The sequence below is a fragment of the Oryzias latipes genome, chromosome 2, assembly GCF_053564925.1.
Source record: "Oryzias latipes strain Hd-rR chromosome 2, Olatipes_Hd-rR_3.1".
Classification (NCBI taxonomy): Eukaryota; Metazoa; Chordata; class Actinopteri; order Beloniformes; family Adrianichthyidae; genus Oryzias; species Oryzias latipes.
The window spans coordinates 4,479,688-4,504,319 of NC_136238.1; the positions used below are offsets into that span (position 1 = coordinate 4,479,688).

At 42.1% G+C, this 24,632-nt stretch overlaps 2 protein-coding genes across 2 annotated transcripts; both read left to right on the forward strand.

The window, feature by feature from the left end:
- The first annotated feature begins 17 nt into the window (after positions 1-17).
- On the forward strand, positions 18-15,042 carry LOC144982270 (uncharacterized). Its single transcript, XM_078930233.1, has 4 exons — positions 18-49; positions 585-695; positions 14,470-14,548; positions 14,709-15,042. The coding sequence occupies exons 1-4, from the start codon at positions 18-20 to the stop codon at positions 14,946-14,948; spliced, it is 462 nt and encodes a 153-aa protein (XP_078786359.1). The 3' UTR covers positions 14,949-15,042.
- On the forward strand, positions 15,041-17,179 carry LOC144982286 (NLR family CARD domain-containing protein 3-like). The gene is made up of 3 exons (XM_078930234.1): positions 15,041-16,853; positions 16,949-17,122; positions 17,170-17,179. Exons 1-3 carry the CDS (start codon positions 15,109-15,111, stop codon positions 17,177-17,179), a joined length of 1,929 nt encoding a protein of 642 aa, XP_078786360.1. The 5' UTR covers positions 15,041-15,108.
- Positions 17,180-24,632: the final 7,453 nt, after the last annotated feature.

Here is a 24,632-nt window from a genome sequence, read left to right on the forward strand (position 1 = left end):
AATACAACTCAGGACTCATGTTACAGTTTTCAGAGAGTAATCCTGCAAGGTAATGGATTGCTTTAGAAAAATTACGCTGTAACTCTTTCCAGTTCAGAGGTTCAACAGTGGAATCAAAGTCTCTGTTGGAGCTTTGAGAGGAAGAATTCATGTCTTTCTTTCTTTTCTCCTCATTCTTTGATTTCTGTCTGTTTTTCTTGATTCTTCATGTTTCCTGAAGTGTAGAAACAGGAAGTTTGTTGTTTCTGTGTCAAAGTGACTGAATGGAAATGTTGCTGCTGCAGCTCCATGTCTCCACCTGCTGGAGGGAGAGCAGAAGTGCAGCAGCTGATGGCAGCTTCCTCTGATGATGAGGAGGGTTTCCTCTGCAGGTGAAGGTGTGTGTGAGCTGATGTGGATCCAGTGAATCCAGCAGCATGGGCCAGGGGGAGGAGCCACAGGAGGGAGCCCCTCCCTCTAAAAGCAGAGATGGTAACCATGACAACCAGAGCAAAGCTCAGAGGTGAGATGAACATCTGCAACTGTCCATGATCTTCTCCATGTCAGAGCTCAGGACTCACACCAGCAACCTGCATTCTTCACAGGAACCAACCTGGACCTGGACTTGGATCTGGATCCAGCAGTGTTTCTTTCAAGAGTGACAGATCAAAGCATCTTAATCCGAACTTCAAGGACATCCATCCAGGACTGGAACAGTAAGTGTTTGTCAGAGTTAAAGGATTCTGGATTCTAGTTCAGATGATCTGTAGTTTTCAGATGAAGGACTTGAGGTCTGGTTCAGTTCTGGATCTCTCTGATCAGACTCACTTGGAGCATCATGTGTGTGATGAGATCTTTTCAGTTGAGTCTTCTGAGAGTCTCTGAGAGACATCAGAGATGTTGGAGAAGAAAACATGTTGACTGCTGACTCTGACTGACAGCAGCTCCAGTCTGATTCCAACCAAATCAGGAGAAAAGTTCCAGTTTTCTCTGCTTTGCTAGATTTTCTTGGTGAAAATGTCTGACTTTGGTTTCATAGTGTGGCTGATTTCTCCAAGTCTGACAATTCCACTGGTTTCTTTTTCTGGAGAAGATTCAGATGAACATGTTCTCCTCAGTCCAGAAATGCTTGAAGAATCTTTTTTTCTCTGTAGAAAAACCTCCTCATAAATGTAGCTGCTGTGCTCCAACAGCTAAACCGTGTTGATCTCCATGAATTAGATCAAGTGTTCAGATGTTTCAGACTAAATCTAACCTTTCTGGATCTAGATCTAGTCTGCTTTGGAAAAACCTCATTCTGATGATGAACTAAACAAAGTTAGAACAGAAATGACATTTCTGGAAGTGAATTCAACATTTACTCCTTTCATGCCTGACATTATTTCTAATGATATAAAATATTCTACAGTGTTTTTTCTATTCAAGTTGATACTAAATGGAGTTCTGGATTTCAGAGTATTTTGTGAATTAGTGACATATGGCATGAAAGGGTTAAATGATGAAGGTCTTAGTGTAACTATTGATCATCTGCTAGTTAACATCAATAATCAGAGCTAAACAGCTTTTGTCTGTGTAATGAGGTTCAGAGGACTCAATGTTTCCTTCATTCATGACATTTCTGTACTTTTTTTATTGAACAACAAAAACCAGATTCAAAGTCTTGTAGAGGACTTTAACATACAACCTAATCTGCTCTAAGGACAGTAAAACATTCAGACAAGTCCAGACGTGGACAACATAGTTGGTCTCCTTCAGTTACTGAGAGAAAAGCTCACAAAGGTCAAAGAAATAACTGGAATCTGACAGAAGTCCTAAGAAATCAAGTTTCTCTAAATCAGTGTTTTTCAACCAGTGTGCTGCGGCACACTAGTGTGCCGTGGAAAATTGTCCTCATTAACTGATCTAAAAACATTTCCCATCTCCAGGATATCAGCTCTTTGTTCATCCAAACAGGTCCTGAGAAAACACTGAGTAGTTAGGAATATGAAAGATCATAAAATACTTTTTTCTTTGTGTTTATTTGATTCTATTAAAGACATTTTGATAAGAATGACGGTACCACGATTTAGCTGCAGCTATAACATCATAACTAAATAAGTAAATCCAGCAGCAGTTTCAACAGTCCTAAACTGTGTCATTCTATAGTCTACTGTTGTTGGGACAAAGGACCTCCTGTAGTAAATTATATATCAAAACAACCAAAGTTTATTTTATTTTTTAGAAAAATTCATTTCTACACATTCAAAACTCACTTGTGCTCCCTCTAATGAAGTTACTTCATCAATATGGTATGGAGGCCATCAGCCTGTGGCTCTGTGAAAATGAAATGAAAGCTCAAGTTGCTATGAAGTTCATTAGAATACTGAAGAAGTTTTGAGCATTAAAAACTTTTTTTAAATATTTAATTTTTCTGAGGTACATAACTTTTCCCCCTGTAAAATAAAGTCTTCTGCTGTGGTACAGAGGTGAGAGGTTGACCCCTTATTGGAAAAGTTTAGAATTTAGAGTTTAAACTAAATCCTTACATTGTCAAGAAAAAGTCTTAAGTTTTTTTTTTTTTGATTTGAAATGGTTTATTTCAAGCAATCAAATAGATGTTATACACAGCAATATAATCATCAGTTATACATTCATACAGTAACTAATCAAACTTAGGATAATTAGACATAATTAATAAATATTGCTTGAAAGGGAGTGGAAGGAAGCGAACTTATATAATTCCACCCCGTTATACTATAACCATTTTATTACATGATTTATCAATATCCGGTTCCTAGGTTTTATCAGACAGAATTAAGAATCATGACTTTTTGAGTTCTTCATATTCCTGGGGTTTCTTCGGGGGCATGGTCAGCTCTCTTTTTTGGAGAAAAATCAACTTTTTAAGTAATTTGATGATAGTTGTAATCGCAGAGAGGCACGCCACGCGTCCTGCTGCTGTAACCCGGAACCGGAAGTTCTCATGTGTCTTTTGAGATGAGATATTTGACTAAAACTTTTCTTACATTCTTTACACGAAAAGGGCTTTTCTCCTGTGTGAGTTCTCATGTGTCTTTTGAGACTAGATCTGCGACTAAAGCTTTTATTACATTCCTTACAAGAAAATCGCTTATCTTGAATTATTTTTGAGATTTTACCAGACCTGATAGAGGAAAGTCTCTCTTCTTTTGGAGATTTTTTGTATTTCTTACCCAGATTAGTCTTCTTGGGATTTTTTCTAACATCTGTGTCACACTGACTTTCTGACATGTGAGAGCATGTCCACACTTTGGACATGTCTTCTGTCTCTTCTCTTCCTCTGATCTATGTTCTGTGGGTCTGTCTCTTCATCTGTAGTTGATTTTGATTCTGTCTCTTCATCTGTAGTTGATGTTGATTCTGTCTCTCCATCTGTAGTTGATGTTGATTCTTCATGTTGGTTTCCTTCTTCATCCTGACTATCAGTTACATTAAAGCTTTGCTGATTGTTTGGATCTGCTTCACTGTTCTCATCTTCCTCATAAGTAGGAATCTCCATCAAGGTATCAGTCTCCTGCTTCAGATTAAGCTGCTCTTCATCCTGACTGATGCAAAGTTCCCCTGCTCCCCTTTAATCTGTGGATGTTCCGGTTCCTCATGTTCCACTCTGAAGTTCCTCTGCTGGATGCAGAGATCTTCCTCTTTAGTCATCCAACACTGGGGGAGGACAACAATGTCTTCCGTCTTTTCAACTGGAAGGGACAGAAGAGACTCTTCCAGGACTCGCTGTTGATGGACTGGACTTGGAGAGCTCGAAGCTCAAGATAGAACCGTTGTTGAAGTGAACATACCGATAGTGTGGAGATGAAGATCAGAGTCACACTGACCTGCTGACATGTGAGAGTTGTCCACACTTTGGACACGACTTCTGTCCCTCCTCTTCCTCTGATCTCTGTGATGTTTACTTTTATTTCCACTTTTTATTTCTATTTGAATTTTTACAGACTATATGTTCTTCTAACTGCTATATTTCTTGTTTGTCTGCTGTAACAACTGAAATTCCCTCCGGGTATCAATAAAGTCTTGTCTTGTCTTAAACAAAAAACAAACAAAAAAAAACTGTTTTCTGAAAAGTCCCGCAGCTTTTACTGTCTCCACGACTCCACCAATCATTCTTAAAGGCTAAATCACATGTCATCAGTCTGACCAATCAGAAGTGTTTAAAGTCTTCACTTCTTTGTTCCGATACTTCTCATAAAGTCTCTCAGTTCCAAAAAAAGAAACATACCAGCTAAAGCTCGTCTTTAGCGGTGTAGCTTTCCACAGAAACCGGTATCAGACCGTGGAACAAGAGAACAAAACAATGAAGCTCAGAGACGCGAGTCTTTCTGCCGTTTTCTCGCAGTATTCACACTACATCTCCCATTATAGCAGTTGAAGTGTTACCGTAGTGGTTTATTTAGACACCAGAGGGCGCTCTGCCGCAGTGCTACCTAAAACGTTTAATTATTTTTCTTTAATTTGTAGATTTAAATATTTGTATTTTCTACATTTTATATCACACTTATGAAGCTTAAGGAGAAGTAAGATTTAATTTTGAAGAGTTTTTTAATGTTTAGATTACCTGAGTTCAGCCACAGGTTGTAAGAGGCACTTCCTGTTTCCTATAGAGCAGCACATGCGAAGTCAGCACGACAGACGGCAATAAGAGAACAATTAAGAAGATTTTTTGTGTTTTAGTTCACCGGTTGGTTCATTAGCAGGCCAAAGTGTTCTACGGATGTTGATGCGGTGTAAAGTTTAAAGAAAGGAACACCACATTAAACAGCAGTACAAGGAACTCGAATGCCTCTCGTCTGTGTGAAAAAATGACCAAGCCGGCACAGTAGAACACTTCACTGCCCCGGAGAAGGCAAACCACTGTCGGGACTGAAGCAAGCTGCAAGCAAGAAGCTACAAAACCAAGGTAAAGTTATCAAGTGAGAGCTAGACAAACAAGAACCAAAGTGCATTTTTTGGAGCAGAACAAACCTAGCCAGCTGCATGTGAAAGCTAAAGATAGAGAGCTGAGGCATCAAAAGGTGAATGCATATCAAGCTTAAGACAACTGCAAGCTACAATTTACACTCAAAATGGCAGATAAGGAGAAGGATACAGAATGGCGCAATAAGGAAAACGGTGCAGAATGTAAAACACAAGATGATGATAATGAGCAGTCAGATGGAGAAGAAACTCTGCAAACATCAGTATCAGCTGAAAGTAAACAAACAGGAGTTCGCAAAAGTCAGAGCAAACGCACACTTACTGAAAAGGGAAAATCTCTGCAAGAAGCTCACCTGACTGATTTAACAAAAGAATTTGAGTGTCTATACAAAAAGTGGAAATATCACATAAACTGTTTCAGGAGATTTATGAGAGGTAAAGACATAGAAATAATCGCTGAAGCTGTGGACACAATAGACACGTTTCAGAAAGACATCTGCAATATCTATGATGCAATAAGACAAATTAGAAGTCCAGACATTGAAATAAGAAGAAAATGTGACATGTGCTATACGATCAGCCACACAGCCAAAGCTAAAGCACAGCATTTACTCGAACAAGATGGCAATCCAGAAGATATTCCATGGCCAGATTCTGAATCAGTGTTTCACAGCAGTTCAAGTAGTACTTCTTCAAGCATGTCTTACAAATCAAAGGTCATGTCTGATATGTCAAAGCGGTCATCTTCTGACACAGTACAAAGACAACTAGCAGCAGCTGAAGTAGCCGCCTCAGAAGAAGTCATCAAAATAATGAAAACCCAACATCAACGTGAAGACGAAATCAGAGAACTAGAAGTTGAAGATGTGAAAAAACGAGCACAGTTTCTAACAGAAAGTGCAACAATAAAAAATAGGTTGGAGGAGAAAAGAAAAGAAGTGGAACTATTAAAAGAGATGCAAAAGCATAATGCAGCACAAGCAAGGTTAAGAGTTTACGCTGAAAGTATTAAAGATGAGGATGAAGAAAAGCCTCTTATGCACACACAAGTAAAAGAGGACACTTCTCTCCTACTACCAAGTTTCCTTAATGTGCATTCACGGCCTTTCATCCCATCTAAACCCATGATTCCTTCAAGCTGCCATGCTCCTCCTCAAGCATCTGTAACACAAATCGCAGCTTCTTCTTCTCAACAAGTGGCTTCCATGGAACATGTAAAGACACTCGCTGAAGCTATCACAGCTAACAGAATTCCAATACCTGAACCAGCAGTGTTTACAGGCGATCCGCTGCAGTATAATGATTGGAAGCTTTCCTTTCAAACATTAGTGGACCGTAAAAACCTGCCCATACATGAAAAGCTCTTTTTCTTAAGAAAGTATGTTGGAGGTTCAGCAAAAAAGGCTGTTGAAGGTCACTTTTTAGTTGGAACAGACACAGCATATCTTGCAGCCTGGGACACACTTGAAGATCGATTTGGAAATCCTTTTGTGATAGGCAAGGCATATCGAGACAAGATTCAAATGTGGCCAAAAATAACTAAAGACAGCAAAGATCTATGTGATTTTGCAGACTTTTTGAGCAGTGTCGAGTCCGCAATTCCGTACGTACAAGGCTTACAAGTGCTGAATGACTGTGTTGAAAACATGAGAATCGCAGCAAAATTACCAGATTGGCTGACTGCGCGTTGGAATAGAACAGTGACAAAATTCCTGGACGAACATAAAGTGTTCCCTGATTTCAGTTATTTTGTCAAGTTTCTGAACAAAGAAGCAAGAATCGCATGCAATCCTATAACCTCACTGCAAGCACTAAAGCCATCTGACAAAGAACAACACCACTTCCTTAGAGACAAGCCAAAAAGAAGTCACGCTTTGAATACTAAAACTCTGAGTACAAGTGCCAGTGAAAAGCTAAATAAGACGTGTCTTTTCTGTAAGAAACCAGGTCATTCACTCCACAAATGTCGGAAATTAATGGAAAACCCAGTTGAAGAAGTTTGCAAGCAAGTTTGTGCAGTCTGAGAAGTTGTGTTTTGGTTGTCTCAAGTCAGGCCATAACTCCAAAAGCTGTTATTCCAGAAGCGTGTGTGATAAATGCCAAAAGCAACACCCAACATGTTTACACCAAGAAAGAGAGAAAAGAGATGAAGAACAAAATCCAAAAACAAATCAAGAAGCTCTAAAGACTAATCAAGTGAAAGAAAATGTGTCTAATCCCCGGGAACAAGAAATCAAGCAAGAGTCTAAGGAAATCACATCGAACAGAGTGGTGCAACAACAGTTACAAGGTTGCACTTCCTCAGTCATTCCAGTTTATATCTCCACCAAAGACAACCCACAAGAGGAGAAGTTGGTGTATGCATTGCTTGACACTCAAAGAGATACAACTTTCATTCAAAAGGACACAGCAGAGTCACTCAATACCACATCAGAGCCAGTCAAGCTCAAGATCTCCACAATAACATCTAAAACTAAGGTTGTGTCCAGTCACAATCTGAATGACCTACAAGTACGAGGCATGAACTCAGAATTGAGAGTCAAGTTACCAACGACCTACACCAGAGACTACATTCCTGCCAACAGATCTCATATTCCCACGAACAAGACAGCAGAGAATTGGCCCCATCTAAAGCATTTGCCATAGTACATGGCTCCCAAGCTTGATTGTGAAGTTGGCTTGCTCATAGGATATAATTGTCCTCAAGCGTTACTTCCCATAGAAGTGATCAGTGGGGAAAGAGACCAGCCTTTCGCACAAAAGTCTCTCCTTGGTTGGAGCATTATTGGTTACAGCTGTTCTGCAAGCGACTATGAAGATGAGATTGGAGTCAGTCATCGTGTTATTGTAAAACAAGTTTTGCCAGTAATTGAGTTATCTCCAGAAATTAAAACTCAAGTCCACTTTGTGAAGAGAAACAAAGTAAGAGAAATGATTGCTCCAGCTGAGATAATCAAAGCATTGGAAAAGGACTTTGTCGAAAACATGGCTGAAGAAGAATCAATGTCACAAGAAGACATGATGTTCTTGTCTAAAGTAAAGGAAGGCATAAGGCAAAAAGCAGATGGTCATTTTGAAATGCCGTTACCCTTTAAAGAAGAAAGACCTGACCTACCCAACAACAAGGCTTGTGCAGAACACAGACTGAAGTGCTTAGAAAGACGTTTGAGAAAGGATCAACATTATTACAACGACTATGTGGCGTTTATGCAAGACATAATAGTCAGAGGAGATGCTGAGAAAGTTCCAGAAGATGAAATAAACAACCTACCAGCTTGGTATATCCCTCACCACGGCAGCTATCATCCTCAGAAGCCGAATAAGATCAGAGTTGTTTTTGACGCATCAGCCAAGTACCAAAACACATCACTGAACGAGCAGCTCTTGACAGGACCAGATCTAACAAACACTTTAGTGGGAGTTTTGTGTCGTTTTAGGAAAGGACGGGTGGCCATCATGTGTGACGTCGAACGCATGTTCCACCAATTTCATGTTGCTCCACAAGACCAAGAGTACCTTTGTTTCCTGTGGTGGGAAAACGGCAACATGGAACATCCACCATCTGTGTTTCGCATGAAAGTCCACTTGTTTGGTGCAGCCTCCTCACCTGGATGCGCAAACTTCGGGCTCAAGCATCTAGCCACACAGGGAGCAAGCAAGTTTAGTCAAGCTGTTGTGAAGTTCATACAACGTAACTTCTATGTAGATGATGGTTTGGCTGCTGTAGACTCAGAGCAAGAAGCGATTCAGCTTGTGAAAGAAGCCAGAGAACTTTGTGACACAGGAAAGTTGCACCTGCACAAGTTCATCAGTAACAGCAAAGAAGTGGTTGCCACGATCCCCAAAGAAGAATGTGCCGCAGGAGATGCTGATCTGGACCTGGCTTTGGGAAAACCAAAGATGGAACGGGCCTTAGGAGTCCAGTGGTGCGTAACTTCTGACACATTTAGCTTCAAAGTTGATGTAAAGAACAATCGCTTCACTAGAAGAGGAGTGCTCTCCACAGTGGCATCTAAATTTGATCCACTTGGATATGTCGCCCCATTCATTCTGGTAGGCAAAATAATTTTACAAAGGATGTGTCAAGAAAAGCTGGGTTGGGATGAGCCGCTCCCTCTAGACCTCAAACCACAATGGGAAGCCTGGCTCAAAGACCTCCAGAACTTGCCCAGCATAAACATACCCCGATGTTACATCTCCTCAACATTCAAACAGGTTCAGCAGTGTGAGCTACACAGTTTTTCTGATGCTAGTGTATCCGGTTACGGCGTGTGCTCATACCTCAGGACTGTGACTAAGACAGGAGAAGTACAGTGCACCTTCATAATGGGAAAGGCCAGAGTAGCTCCGACAAAGGTGACAACCATCCCAAGATTGGAGCTCACAGCTGCAGTAGTAGCTGTCAGAACTGCAAGCTTCCTAAAAAAGGAGTTGGACATTCAAGATCAAAAAGAATACTACTGGACCGATTCCAAGGTTGTCCTTGGTTACATTAACAATGACGCCAGACGATTCCATGTATTTGTTGCCAACAGAATACAGAGAATCAGGTCAACTACTGAACCAAGTCAATGGCAATTGCCTCTGAACAAAACCCTGCTGATAGGGCATCTCGAGGAGAAATGACAAAACAATTAGCGGAGTCTAATTGGTTCACAGGACCAAGTTTTTTATGGCAAAAAGAACTGCCTCAAGAAGAAGTTGAAATGAAAGAGATCAGCTCAGAAGATCCGGAATTCAAGGTCACACAAGTCTTCACAGTTGAAGCAAGAGAAGAGAAGTCAGTTGTTGACAGACTACAAAGAATTTCTGACTGGAAAAGAGTTGTGAAAGCAATAGCAAGATTGAAGCGACGAGCCAAATATGCAACAAACCACAAGGCAATGTCCAATGAAAGTAGCACGCTGGAAGAAAGGAAAGAAGCGGAGGAGTTCATAATACGCTCTGTGCAGAAGGAAGCATTTGACGAGGCAATCAAGTCTTTAAAGCAAAATAAAGAAGTGGAGGGTTCTCACTTCAAGCTTCGTCAATTAAGCCCATTCCTCGACGAGCACAATGTCTTGAGGGTGGGAGGAAGACTCTCGCAAGCATCACTCCATCCACACGTCAAACACCCAGCCATACTTCCAAAGGGACATCATGTGTCACGTCTACTTATTTATAAAGTACTTCCATGAAAAGATTCATCATCAGGGAAGGGGTATGACGGTCAATGAAATACGTGCTAATGGCATTTGGATCATTAGCTGCAGTAGTGAAGTTGCATCCTTTATACGCAAGTGTGTCAAGTGCAGAAAATATCGACAAAACAGTCAGGAGCAGAAGATGTCCGACCTGCCATCAGAAAGAACGGAAGCTATGTCTCCATTCACATACAGCGGAATGGATTGCTTTGGACCATTCTATGTGAAGGAAGGAAGGAAGGAGATGAAGAGGTACGGACTTTTGTTTACATGCATGTGCTCCAGAGCTATTCATATTGAAGTCCTGGACGATCTCAGCACAGATTGCTTCCTCAATGCACTACGTTGTTTCATTTCGATAAGGGGCAATGTCAATCAACTCCATTGTGATCAAGGAACTAACTTCGTTGGTGCCAAGAATGAGTTCTTGAGCTTAACGCAAGCTTCTAAAGAGAAGGCGAAAGAGTTGGGTATACGTTTCATCTTTAACCCACCTGCTTCCAGCCACATGGGGGGTGTCTGGGAGAGGCAAATTCGGACAATAAGAAATGTTTTGAGTTCTATTCTTGATGAGTCTGCATCAAGATTAGATAATTCATCACTGAGAACATTCATGTATGAGACTATGTCCGTGGTGAATAGTCGACCACTAACTGTGGAGTTCCTCAACGATCCTGTTGGACCTGAGGCGCTGACCCCGAATCACATCTTGACGATGAAATCAACAGTAATCTCACCACCACCTGGAGAATTCGTTAAAGAGGATCTCTACTTGCAGAGAAGATGGAAAAGAGTGCAGTATTTGACAAATGTGTTCTGGACTAGATGGAGAAAGGAATATTTGTTAAATCTGCAACAAAGAAGTAAGTGGAACCAGTGGAAGCTCGCCAGAGTCATAGAAGTCATTCCAGGAGCCGACGGCAAGGTCAGAAGAGTAAAACTTCTTGGTGACTCTACTGAAGATAAAGGAGGAACGCGTACCAACAAGACTGTTCTAGAAAGACCAGTCCACAAGACTGTTCTCTTACTTGAAGCAGAGTAGTATTTGTTAATGTTTGTTTATAGTAGTAGCTTCTATTCAGAATCACATACTGTTAGTATTGTGATGGTGGGAGTATAGCAGTTGATGTGTTAGTAGTTATTTAATTTTGACAGCAGAGGGCGCTCTGCCGCAGTGCTACCTAAAACGTTTAATTATTTTTCTTTAATTTGTAGATTTAAATATTTGTATTTTCTACATTTTATATCACACTTATGAAGCTTAAGGAGCAGTAAGATTTAATTTTGAAGAGTTTTTTAATGTTTAGATTACCTGAGTTCAGCCACAGGTTGTAAGAGGCACTTCCTGTTTCTTATAAGAGCAGCACATTTGATTTTTTTTTTTTTGATTTGAAATGGTTTATTTCAAGCAATCAAATAGAAGTTATACACAAAAGCAATATAATCATCAGTTATACATTCATACAGTAACTAATCAAACTTAGGATAATTAGACATAATTAATAAATATTGCTTGAAAGGGAGTGGAAGGAAGCGAACTTATATAATTCCACCCCGTTATACTATAACCATTTTATTACATGATTTATCAATATCCGGTTCCTAGGTTTTATTATTAAGAATCATGACTTTTTGAGTTCTTCATATTCCTGGGGTTTCTTCGGGGGCATGGTCAGCTCTCTTTTTTGGAGAAAAATCAACTTTTTAAGTAATTTGAAGATAGTTGTAATCGCAGAGAGGCACGCCACGCGTCCTGCTGCTGTAACCCGGAACCGGAAGTTTTCATGCGAAGTCAGCACAACAGACGGCAATAAGAGAACAATTAAGAAGATTTTTTGTGTTTTAGTTCACCGGTTGGTTCATTAGCAGGCCAAAGTGTTCTACGGATGTTGATGCGGTGTAAAGTTTAAAGTAAGGAACACCACATTAAACAGCAGTACAAGGAACTCGAATGCCTCTCGTCTGTGTGAAAAAATGACCAAGCCGGCACACCCATGATGCATTGGCTTAAAGGGACAGCGCCTCAGCGTACAATGAGTCGTTCTTGTTACACGTGTTGAAATCACAACGAACATTCAGTTTGTATGTGACTTAACTTAACTTTTATTACATCTTTTAGAAAAAACATCTGCAACTTCCTGCTTTTTCTGCCACAATTATCACAAAAATGCACGTCAGATTGCCGGGGGAGGGGGGGGGGGGTGTAGATCAAAACAGACTGAGTTTCTGCTTTTTTGTTTTGTTTATGGATGCTGGTGTGCCGCGGGATTTTTGTCAAGGTTAAAGTGTGCCGTGGCCCCAAAAAGGTTGAAAAACACTGCTCTAAATCATAACCAATCTAAATCAGACATTGCTCTACAACCACACTGACAGAATTCTTTCCTAAAATCAATCCTGAATCTTGTCATCAGTGGATGTATCTGCAGTAAATAAAGGGAAACAGGAAGTCACTGTTTGCTGACATGCTGTGTACCACACTCAACATGGATCAGAGTAAGCAAAGGAAAGACTTGTTCCAGGAAATCAGAAGCAATGTCTAATCTGGAATTGTTCATCTGTAACTGACCTGCAATGAGAATTTCAAAAAGCATAAGAAGGAGCAAAGATGAACCATGAAAAAAATGTTTTTCAAAAAGTACTAATGGAGACATTTGCTGTAAGAGGATTCTGGCAGTTTTCCAGGTTTTCTGTTTATTTACTGAACTTTAATGTAGTTTCAACTCGTTTCTAAAAGTATATAAATGAAGGTCTATTGCCTCCATTTACTGCAGTGAATGAGACATTTGAACCAAACACTATCAAACACACATCTGTGTCATCTACATAGAATATTAGGTCTGAAATGTTCAACAGGACAAAGTTGAGGTGATGATTGAAAGTCATTCAAATAAATTACATTTGGAGATCAGATTAGTGACACATTTTTATTTTAATAATTGGTCACAATGGTGAGGATCGTTTACAGGTGGGCAGTCGTCCCATGATTGTAAGATTGCAGGTTTGATTCCCGCCCTGCATGCCCATGAGTCGAAGTGTCCTTGGGCAAGACACTGAACCCCACCTCTAGCCTCTGGTGGTAGGAGGGGGCCTGTGTTTGGCACCAGTGTGTAAATGAGTGTGTGAATGTGTGTGACTGGGTGAATGGGTCCGTGACTGTAAAGCGCTTTGTCCTTGTAGGAAGAAAGGCGCTATATAAGTATACGCCATTTACCAGGTGAGACACCGGCTCACCTGCCCCACTGACCGCACGTTCCTGCTGAGATGTGTTTCAATAGGAAACCACTGAACCGATCTCATAATGTCCATCCCACCCCCACCCCCCCAAAAGCAATTTTTACCCACAAAGCTGAACGTTTACAAAATCAATGCAAAAAGACGTGTTTGGAAAGTTTCTTTGTGGAAAAAAGAGCCGGTGAGGAAACTGAAGAGCCTTCACCTTCAAAGAAACATAAAGCTGCTGTTTCCAGACAAAACCTGGAGTCGCTCTGCATGATCTACTCCAACTGACTCATGAATGTTTTACATGATCTCATAATAATAAAGATGTAGACACGATGGATTCACCTTTGCATTATATTTAGAAAACACCAGTTTTATGACGGTTGTGTCATAAAATTTGCGCCGCTGAAGTTAACGGTTGCTGGAATCTACTTTGACATTAAGGGAAAATCTTCATCACAAAAAACTATTCCAAAAGTTTTCAATTGTACTGAATTCATTTGAGATGAGAGTTAAATATTAATGACATGCAGATGTGCCAACAATCCTCAGCTATTAAAAATATTTACACAAAAATATTTAGACATCAGTTTTTCTTAACTTCAAGACCTTTTTTCTAACTGGACCTCCTTAAATTTTATTTGAAAACCCCTGCTATAAACCACCTCATCCCAGAGGAAATCAGCCCCCCCCCCCCCCCCCCTCCCCACTGCATTCTCCACTGTAAATGCACCAACAGTGTTGTTCTGGTGTGTGGGTCTGCAGTTGTGGCTGTAGAGGCTGTAGATCAGGGGTCTCAGACTCAGTTTACCTTGGAGCCCCTGATGGCAGAGTCTGGCTGAGGCTGGACCCTCAGCACACATCATGGAGGGCTGTGGTCACAGAGTCCTCTGTGGATGGACTGCCTCTTTAGGAAAACTGCTCAGAATCCAGACATGGGGGCAGCAGAGACATGAATCCAGCCTTTGGCTCCAAGACAGTCTAGACACTTCAGTGACTCTGTAGACATGGACAGAGAGGTGTTGATATGATCCATTGGTTTGCTGTTCTCCATCTGAACTGTGAACTAGAACATTCTAGCTGTGACATGACTCTAGTTAGTTTGGTTTCAGACAGAATGGAGCTGATTGCTGCTGATTCTCCACAGACTGGACCAGCAGAGCTCAGAGACTCCCAGTGGTCCGTCTGTCCAGCAGCATCAAACACAGCTGGACTCCATCTTTCTGGTCTGTACATGAACAACAACTACTTTCCATCATTCTGTCCACAGTCGTCTCCATGCTGCACTTTGCAGACCAGTGGATTGTCAGAGTGTCCAACATGGAGCTGATGTTTGGCTCCATGACTTCACTCTGATTGGCTCATTCATCTGGAATTCTGTTGCAGCTGCTGGAGGACAACATTGTCACTTTTGTCAAGAAGGAGCTGAAGAAGATCCAGAAGCTTCTGAGTCACAGGGAGGAAGAGGAGGAGCTGGAGGCTGAAGATGAAGAGCAGAGGAGCAGCAGAGAGTCAGTGATGAAGATCACAGTGAACTTTCTGAGGAGAATGAAGCAGGAGGAGCTGGCTGATGGACTGCAGAGCAGTAAGAGGATTTCTCTGAAGGTTTCAGCTGCTGAGAAATGAAGATTTCCTGATGTCTCAACAGGGATTCAAACCCTCATCATTCAGGGCTGCAGAGACTTGATTTACTGTTTGTTGTCTTCATTCAGGATCTGCTGCTGCAGATTGTCGACATGAAGTCCAATCTGGTCTGAAGAAGAAGTTCCAGTGTGTGTTTGAGGGGATGGCTAAAGCAGGAAGCCCAACCCTTCTGAATGAGATCTACACAGAGCTCTTCATCACAGAGGGAGGAAGAGGAGAGCTGAATGAAGAACATGAGGTCAGACAGATTGAAGCAGCATCCAGGAAAGCAGACAGAGCAGAAACAAGCATCAGACAAGAAGAGCTCTTCCAACTCCCAGCTGGAAGACCAGAACCAATCAGAACCCTGATGACTAAGGGAGTGGCTGGCATCGGGAAAACAGTCTTAACACAGAAGTTCACTCTGGACTGGGCTGAAGGCAAAGCCCACCAGAACCTCCACTTCACATTTCCATTCACTTTCAGACAGCTGAATGTGCTGAAAGAGGAGAAGTTCAGCTTGGTGGAACTTGTTCATCACTTCTTCCCTGAAACCAAACAAGCAGGAATCTGCAGCTTTGAAGACTTCCAAGTCCTCTTCATCTTTGATGGTCTGGATGAGAGTCGACTTCCTCTGGACTTCCACAAGACTCGGATCCTGAAGGACCCTAGAAAGTCCACCTCAGTGGCTGATCTGCTGACAAACCTCATCAGGGGGAACCTGCTTCCCTCTGCTCTCCTCTGGATAACCACACGACCTGCAGCAGCCAATCAGATCCCTGCTGAGTGTGTTGACATGGTGACAGAGGTCAGAGGGTTCAATGATCCACAGAAGGAGGAGTACTTCAGGAAGAGGTTCAGAGATGAAGAGCAGGCCAGCAGGATCATCTCCCACATCCAGAGATCCAGAAGCCTCCACATCATGTGCCACATCCCAGTCTTCTGCTGGATCACTGCTACAGTTCTGGAGGATCTGCTGAAGAGCAGAGGAAGAGGAGAGCTGCCCAAGAGCCTGGCTGAGATGTACATCCACTTCCTGGTGGTTCAGGCCAAAGTCCAGAAGGTCAAGTATGATGGAGGAGCTGAGACAGATCCTCACTGGAGTCCAGAGAGCAGGAAGATGATGGAGTCTCTGGGAAAACTGGCTTTTGAGCAGCTGCAGAAAGGAAACCTGATCTTCTATGAATCCGACCTGACAGAGTGTGGCATCGATATCAGAGCAGCCTCAGTGTACTCAGGAGTGTTCACACAGGTCTTTAGAGAGGAGAGAGGCCTGTACCAGGACAAGGTCTTCTGCTTCATCCATCTGAGTGTTCAGGAGTTTCTGGCTGCTCTTCATGTCCACCTGACCTTCATCACCTCCAAACTCAACCTCATGGTGGAACAGGAGAAAAAATCATTTAAGATTCTCAAACAGAAACCGATCTCTCAGCCTGATCAGAGCAGTCCAGTCCAGTTCTACCAGAGTGCTGTGGAGAAGGCCTTACAGAGTCCAAACGGACACCTGGACTTGTTCCTCCGCTTCCTCCTGGGTCTTTCACTGCAGACCAATCAGAGTCTCCTACGAGGTCTGCTGACTCAGACAGGAAGTAGCTCACAGACCAATCAGGAAACAGTCCAGTTCATCAAGAAGAAGATCAGTGAGGATCTGTCTGCAGAGAAAAGCATCAACCTGTTCCACTGTCTGAATGAACTGAATGATGGATCTCTAGTGGAGGAGATCCAACAGGTCCTGAGGTCAGGACGTCTCTCCACAGATAAACTGTCTCCTGCTCAGTGGTCTGCTCTGGTCTTTATCTTACTGTCATCAGGAGAAGATCTGGAAGAGTTTAACCTTTGGAAATACTCTCGTTCAGAGGAGGCTCTTCTGAGGCTGCTGCCAGTGGTCAAAGCCTCCAACAAAGCTCTGTAAGAACTCTCATGAAAATCACCTTCAGTGAACAAATGAATCTGATGGAAACATGAAAGATTCAATAACTGCTGTCTGTCTTTGTTTTCTGCAGACTGGATAACTGTAATCTGTCAGAGAGAAGCTGTGCAGCTCTGTCCTCAGTTCTCAGCTCTCAGTCCTCCAGACTCAGACTTCTGGACCTGAGTCTAAACTTTCTGAAGGATTCAGGGGTGAAGCTACTGTCAGCCGGACTGGAGAGTCCAGACTGTAAACTGGAGACTCTCAGGTCAGCTTTCATTCAAATGTTCATTTTCTACAGTCTTTTTCAACCAGTGTGCCGTGAGAGATGATCAGATGTGCTGCTGGAAATGACTCATTTTTACTGATCTAAAACATTTACATCACCAGAATATCAGCTCCATGTTCATTAATTAGGTCCATGTTTCACTCTGACGCTTTTGTGGAGCTCTTTGTAGTAGAAATACACCGGATCTCTCAGCATCTTCCATGTCTTTCATGAGGAGGGCGAGGAAAACTTTTGACGGGAGCTCCTCCCACACACGGCAGCAGCGTCAGATCTAAAAATACACTGTTGGAGGAGCTCTTTGATTGGTGAACGTGAATCTGACGCAGTTAAAAAACAAAATTAGAGGACATGAATGAAGTGGGAGGAAAGAGAAGGGGGGGGGGCATGGCACACGTCTGTGTAGAACTGGGGCTAATGATCTGTATGGATCAACTCATTTAGTTTAAAATTATTATTAAAAGCTGCAACTTCAAATGTTTTGAGGCTCAATTATTAAAAGAAATGCTGGTGAGATCATGGAGGGACTGTACATCAATACAGACCACAGAGATTCTCTTTTTAGTTTTGGTTGCTGGTGTGCCGCAGGATTTTTGTCAAGTCAAAAGTGAACCTTGACTGAAAAAAGGTGGAAAATCACTGATCTACAAAAAGTTGTGTCTGGTTTTCTGTGATTTAGGAGAAAGTGTCAGATAGACGTCACTGATGAAGAAACAGCAACAGATGAGACCAACCCCAGCTGGGTCTCATCTGATGACCTTTTTTCTGGCATGTTTTTCCACACCAGACTAAACAGGAGAACCTAAATCCATCCAGGGGTTGATATCCGGGAGAAGTTCATGTTCTGTGTTCTTGAAAGAAATCAGGAATCCATCCCAGAAGTGCAGATTTCAATGGACAAACAGTTGCAGCAGATTTCTGAGCCACAGAGCAGCAGCTCCTCATGCAGAAATATGAAGAGGTCAACCTGCAGCAGACTGACAGGTCTTTAGACCTGGTTCTGGTTCTTCTTCAGAACCCAGCCTGGATCAGAACCAGCTCTTTCCTTAGACTGGTTTCTGGTTCTTGTTCCTGGTGCTTAAACAGACACTAAATCTTTGCTGGATTACAGTGAAGAACCTCTGCAGGTAGTTTCTGGATGAGGCTGGGGGCGGGGCTACCTGGCCAAAGAAAGGTTTAAACCAGGGGTCAGCAACGTTTGTGACATGAAGTGTCAGTTTGACATTTTCTGCAGAACAACTGTGCCGTCACCAACAAAAATGTGAACTCTGATACAAAGAAATACAGAAACATTTCCAATAGATCTGAAATTTACTGTCATTCACAAACAGCAGGTCAAAAATGTTTGAAAGGTGTTTTGGCATTAACTCTAAAAAGTACTTTCATAACAATATTGCACAAAGAAAATAGGTCAAAGTTGAAATAGTATTGTTTGATGTGCATCTCAGACCTACAGCAACCATTATCATGAAAAAATAACAGTATTTAGTCTGATGTATCTTATGTTCCATTACAAGACAGAGGAACTGAATGTCAGTTCATTCTGTCATGGTGCTTTTATTGCATGAAAAAATATGTTTTTACTTTTACTTAGTTTGATCATCATAGTTATATTATAATATAGTTATATACATTTTCCACAATAGGGCAGAGTCATTATTATTATTATTATTTTGGAGTGGTGATCAGTCTCAGTAATCATTTTAAAACTTGTTGACATTTGTCAGAACAGACAGAAAGTTTGGGTTTAACCTGCTACACCCCCGCATGTCTCAGTCTGTTTATGGTGGAAAAGTGGTGTAAAAATGGTTTTTAAGTCTTGTGTTGTCACAAGATGGGTGTAAAAAAACAGCGTTTTATCACGTACAAACTGCACGTCTAAAACGGCGTTCTGATGCGTCACATATGGGCGTCAAAAAGGCTGTAATGTTAATGAATCCATAGTTGTCTGCTATGGTCTAGAGGTTAAAGCAGCTGAACTTTATGTTTAACTCATGTGGAAATTGTGAGTTTGACTCCAAAAGATACACAAATGTGTGTTTCTTTTTTTCTTTTGCTGTCTTTTAGTGACAGAATTATAAATATTTGTAGACACTAAACCCCACCCTGCCTCTGGTGGAAGGGGGTTGCCAGTGTTCAGCAGCAGAGGCACCATCAGTGTCTGAATGGGAATGTGACTGGAAAGAGCTTTTTTCATGTTAGAAAGAATAGATAGAAGATAGAACCCCACCTCTAGCCTCTGGTGATAGATAGAAGACATTTCTAAACAACCCCCCCCCCCCCCCCATGCATAGTTCATTTTCATGTCATCACGATTTTTCCTCCAAAATCTCTCCTGAAAATGTCATCTGTCAGTGTCTCATCAGGGCGGGTCCCACCTGACTGAATGGACCAAGTTCCTGGACCTCCAGCTGCATCACTGTTCCTGAACACACTTTTCTGTCTGATTGCAGGTTGGAGAGATGCAGTTTGTCAAAGATCAGCTGTGAAGTTCTGGTCTCAGCTCTAAAGAAAAACCCGTCTAATCTGACAGAACTGGACCTGAGCGAGAACCAGAACCTGCAGGATCCAGGAGTTCTTCATCTGTGTGGTTTTCTGGAGAGTCCAGACTGCAGACTGCAGACTCTGAGGTCAGACTCCATGTTTCAGTTGTGTTCACATCAATATGATGAGTCCAGATGACTGACTGATGACATGACTACAGAGTGATGACTGCCCACCCCATTCCCACCTTACCGTATGCTGCTGCTGAGACTCTGAGGCTCCTTTTTCTCTTTTTTCAGAGGTTCTCATGTAGATCTAGTCTGACAATAATCCTGTCCACAGAGGAATGTTTTCAGTCTAACTTTGAATGTAGAAACTGAGTCGGCCTCTCTTCCATGAGCTGGGAGTTTATTCCATAAAACAGGGGCTTGGTGGCTAAACGCTCTACCTCCAACTGTACTTTGACTAATTCTAGGAACCACAAGCAGTCCTGCATTTAGTGAGTGAAGTGTTCTGATTGGATGGTAAGGCACTATGAGGTCTTTGATATAGGATGGGGTCATACCATGTAAGGCCTTATAGGTTAACAGGAGGATCTTGAACTTGATTCTGGAATCAACTGGGATCCAGTGAAGTGAAACTAACACAGGAGTGATGTGATCTCTTCTGCTAGTTCCTGCTAACAATCTAGCTGCTGCGTTCTGAACAAGCTGGAGACTTCTTCAGGAACTCTTAGGACACGCTACTAACAAAGAGTTACAGTAATCCAGCCTAGACGTAACAAACGCATGGATGATATGTCACATATGGTTGGTTCCAAGATGGTTGCCGCACGTCCAGATGGAGTTTCATGCACTCTCGACGACTGTGACCCAGGACATTGCCAATTTAAGGAAACTGTTCAGAAACGTAGACTGGAGCTCAGAGAAAAATCTGTTCTGATAGAGAATATTCTCTCAGTATCAGATTCCCAGTCTAAGTACATCCAACAACTGCAGCTTTCCATCAACACCAACCGCTCCCTGTCTCAAACCCTTCCGTGGTTTGGAGAATTTCCTGCTGAACCCCATTCCACCGCCACGGACAGCAACATCATTCAAATATGTGGCCGTAAAAACAACAGGTGGGAGCGTTGGGACTCCGCCCCCTCTAACCCTCCCTCCCCCCCTTGTTCCATTATCAGACACAGATCAGTTTTGACACAAGTTTCTTGCAAGGAATGTGTCAGAATTCAGAGCGCAGTTGTAGCACACTTGTGATTTGCGCCAGCAGATTTGAGCACACGCAGAAGCACATTTGAGCAGTTGGAATCACAGATTTGAAGTTGTAACTCTAAATGAACACATGCAAATGGAAATTTGTCAGTTCACAGCAGAAGATTTTTACACACAGATGCAGATTTTTTATGCACAAGTTTTCACATTCTATATTACAAGTTCTCACATCAAATCTACAAGTGCGTTCTTTTTGGAACCTTTTTACCTTCATAGTTCTCATGCGTCCGTCAGCTTCACATTTGGTTAAAAACATATTGTCATTCCATAAGCATTCCATACGTTGATAATTTTACAAATTTTTACAATAGACCATACCTCTTCAAATCAGACGGTTTTCATCAAAACCAATAGTGGTTCCCGTCTTCTCAGCATGAACATCGATTTCACCCTCCATTCTTTCAATACTAATCCCAGCTGACGGTTGAACCAGGACACCCACACCCCTGACTCGTCATTCTCTGCCATACAGCATCACATACCAGTTCGTATCACCATTAGACTCTCAAATCATTCACTATAATATCCAAGTGCCACGCATGTTTGTTGTCTCCAACCAATTCACACATCAGTCAAAAAACCCATGACCTGCAAACATCAGATTAGATGAGTCTGTGTAATATTTTAAATTGTTTTTCTCTATGTGAGTTTGAAGTTAGGAGTTTTAGCGTGTTCTCTATCAGATGGGTCCACTCATTGTCACTTATTTCTTCTCCTAAGTCAGTCTGCCACTGTCTTTTGAGGTAATCTGTAGAATGTGTAATGTTCGAAGAATAGTTTCTGTAAATGTGGGAAATAAATCTTGTAGTTTGGGGTTGTGTAAGAATGCGTTCTAAAAATGTTAGTTTGGGGGGATGTTTTGGTTTGGGTATGTAATGACTGATCTGCAAGTACCGAAAGAAGTGGGACTGGGGCAGAGACTATTTATTCTTTAAGGCTTCGAAGGATTCCAATGCATTCCCACCATAGAGTTTGGCAAGCTGGTCTAAGCCCTTTTCATGCCAGAGTTTGAAGCCAATGTCTTGACATGATGGGATGAAATCTGGGTTCCTAAATGTGGGGGCTAATACAGAAAAGTGTTTTTTTAGTTTAAAGAAAAGTAACATTTTGTACCATGTATTCAAAGTGTTGGAGACAATAAAGTTGTTTTGTATTTTTTTAATTTAACCTTATTGTAACATATAAAGGGACAATACTTTAATGTTACAATTCCACAATTGCTAGATTCCACATCAATCCATGAATTTGAGACAGTTGGGTTCACCCATTCATGTATATATCGCATTTGCGCAGCCCAGTAGTAGAAACGGATATTTGGGACAGCTAGACCCGCTTGATCTTTACTTCTCTGTAATTTGCTTAGTTTCATTCTTACTTTCTTCCCCTGCCAAAGATAATGTGTAAATATTTTATCCAAATCCGAGAAACAGCTATTTGGAATTGAGTTTGGCAGCATCTGTAATGGATACATGAGTCTAGGGAGGATATTCATTTTCAGCACACTTATTCTTCCAAGCCAGGAAACGGGTAGGCTTTTCCACCGTTCTAAGTCCTCCCTAATACGTTTAATTTTTGGTTTTAGATTCAATTTGAGCAATTTATTAAGAGAGGGGCTCACTTGTATTCCGAGATATGTTATTATTTTCGGGGACCATTGGAAGGGAAACCCCATTGGGGGAGCAGATCCAGTCATTGTGCCAATAGGCATAGCTTCTGACTTCGATAAGTTTACTTTAAAACCTGAGATATGGCCAAATTGTTTCAAGAGGTTGAGTAAGTGTGGGATGGTGATGTCTGTTTCGACTAGATACAGTAAGACATCATCTGCATATAATGAGATTTTATGTTCTGTACCATCAATGAAGAATTCCTTTATACTCAAAGAAGTTCTGATGAGCTCTGCATAGGGCTGTGACGGTGTTGAATTTTTCATCACCACGGTGATGAACCACCAGGGGGCGCAGCCCCCCCCCCCTCTAAAAACACAAAATCACCCGGCGGCCGCATCGGAAATAAATACAATTACAACGTACTATTGTTTATTAACAAATAACAGTAACAACTAACTACTACCTATCTAACTGGTGAACTAACTATAGCTGTTGTAGATTGACTGTGTGTGTGAGCGCGGAGCGTCTTGTGTAGGAGTAGTAGGAAGGTGTGCACACGTGTGTTGGGGGTGCGTGTTGATTCTTCTGGAACGGACCGCTCTGGAGCTGCACACGAGTTTCACCTGTGCTCTCTGGAACAGACATCTTCTCAAAATATTATGTATTGCCCAGTAATAAGCAGACTGCAGACACCTCGTTACCTTTCTGGTAGCCGTGAAGCCTGACACCCATGAAGAACTCGGGGCAGGAGGCTCTGCCTTTGTTTATACAGACACGTAATGTTACGCTGCAAAAAATAGTTCCAAAACAAAACATGTAGTGATATTCATGGAAATCTAACAGCGCGCGTTCATGTTTGGTGTTATGGAGTGAAGGACAATAGTAATACCCCCCCCCCCCCCCCCAACACAAAATCCTCCGGCGGGCGGCCGTGTCGCGCACTTAAGAACGCACGCAGTAATGGAAATGAATACAATGGAAATTAATTATTAGAACGCAGTAAATTTGTCGTATTTCCTTGCAAGACGGAAACGTCTGTTGTAGAATAAGGATGTGTGCTTCTGAAAGCGCGTGCCTGTTTGTGTAACTGTAAAGGGAGTCGCGTGTCACGTGCAGTGCAGAGGCAGACAGTGAGAGCGCAGGGGCAGACAGTGAGAGCACGCGCGCGGTGGGAGAAAAGGAGGCAACAGTCTGAAAGAAAGAAGGAAAGTCTGAACACAGGACTAGCAGAAAAAGGAAATTATCAGCAAAGATGAATGCGTTTAATGTGTTTATTATAGTTCCAAACACGCAACTATGCAAAAAGTAAAAAAAAAATAAGTGCGTAAAAAAAGTGCGGTGATGCGGTGATGCGGTTATCGTCACAGCCCTAGCTCTGCAAAAGGTTCGATAGCCAGCGCAAACAAGAGGGGGCTCAGGGGACATCCCTGCCGTGTTCCACGTTCTAAGGAGAAGTAGTTAGAACAGTGAGAATTGGTAATAACAGCTGCTTTAGGTGAAGAATACAACAGCTTCACCCAGTCGAGAAAGTTGGCGCCCAATTTAAACATATCCATGGTCTGAAAGAGATATGACCATTCAACTCTGTCGAATGCTTTCAGAGAGTCCAAAGAAACAAGTAAGCCCTTCATTTTTTTATCTTGAGCTTGCTGTACAATGTTCAGAAGTCTGCGGATATTATGAAATAGCGACTCGTCGCATTTTCGGGCAGACACTCTGCAGAATTACAGGTTACTCCCCTAGGGCGAGTCAGTCAATTAACTTACCTGCTCAGCGTCCTATTTAAGTCAGTTGTACAATTGTTCATTCTCTCTTACCTTCAGCGCTCATTCTTTGCCGGTCTTCGTGCCCGCGGGTCTCCTTCTTTTTCGGCGTCTTGCTGTATTCCCCCCGTCCTTCGGATGGATGATCCCCATTTTTCTGATGTGGGGTTTTCGTTTCACCGCGTCTACTCTCCTTTTGCGGTGATCAGCGGGCGGCTAACGGCGCCCAGCGCGTTAATGTCGCCGCGGTCGCGTGCATTTGCAGGGGGTGTGCTTTCCGCGATGTCCGGGTTGTCCGTGGCCCCTGATCAGGAGCAGTCCGGGTCTTTTCGTCTGCCGTGGTCAGCAGAATATCTACGGT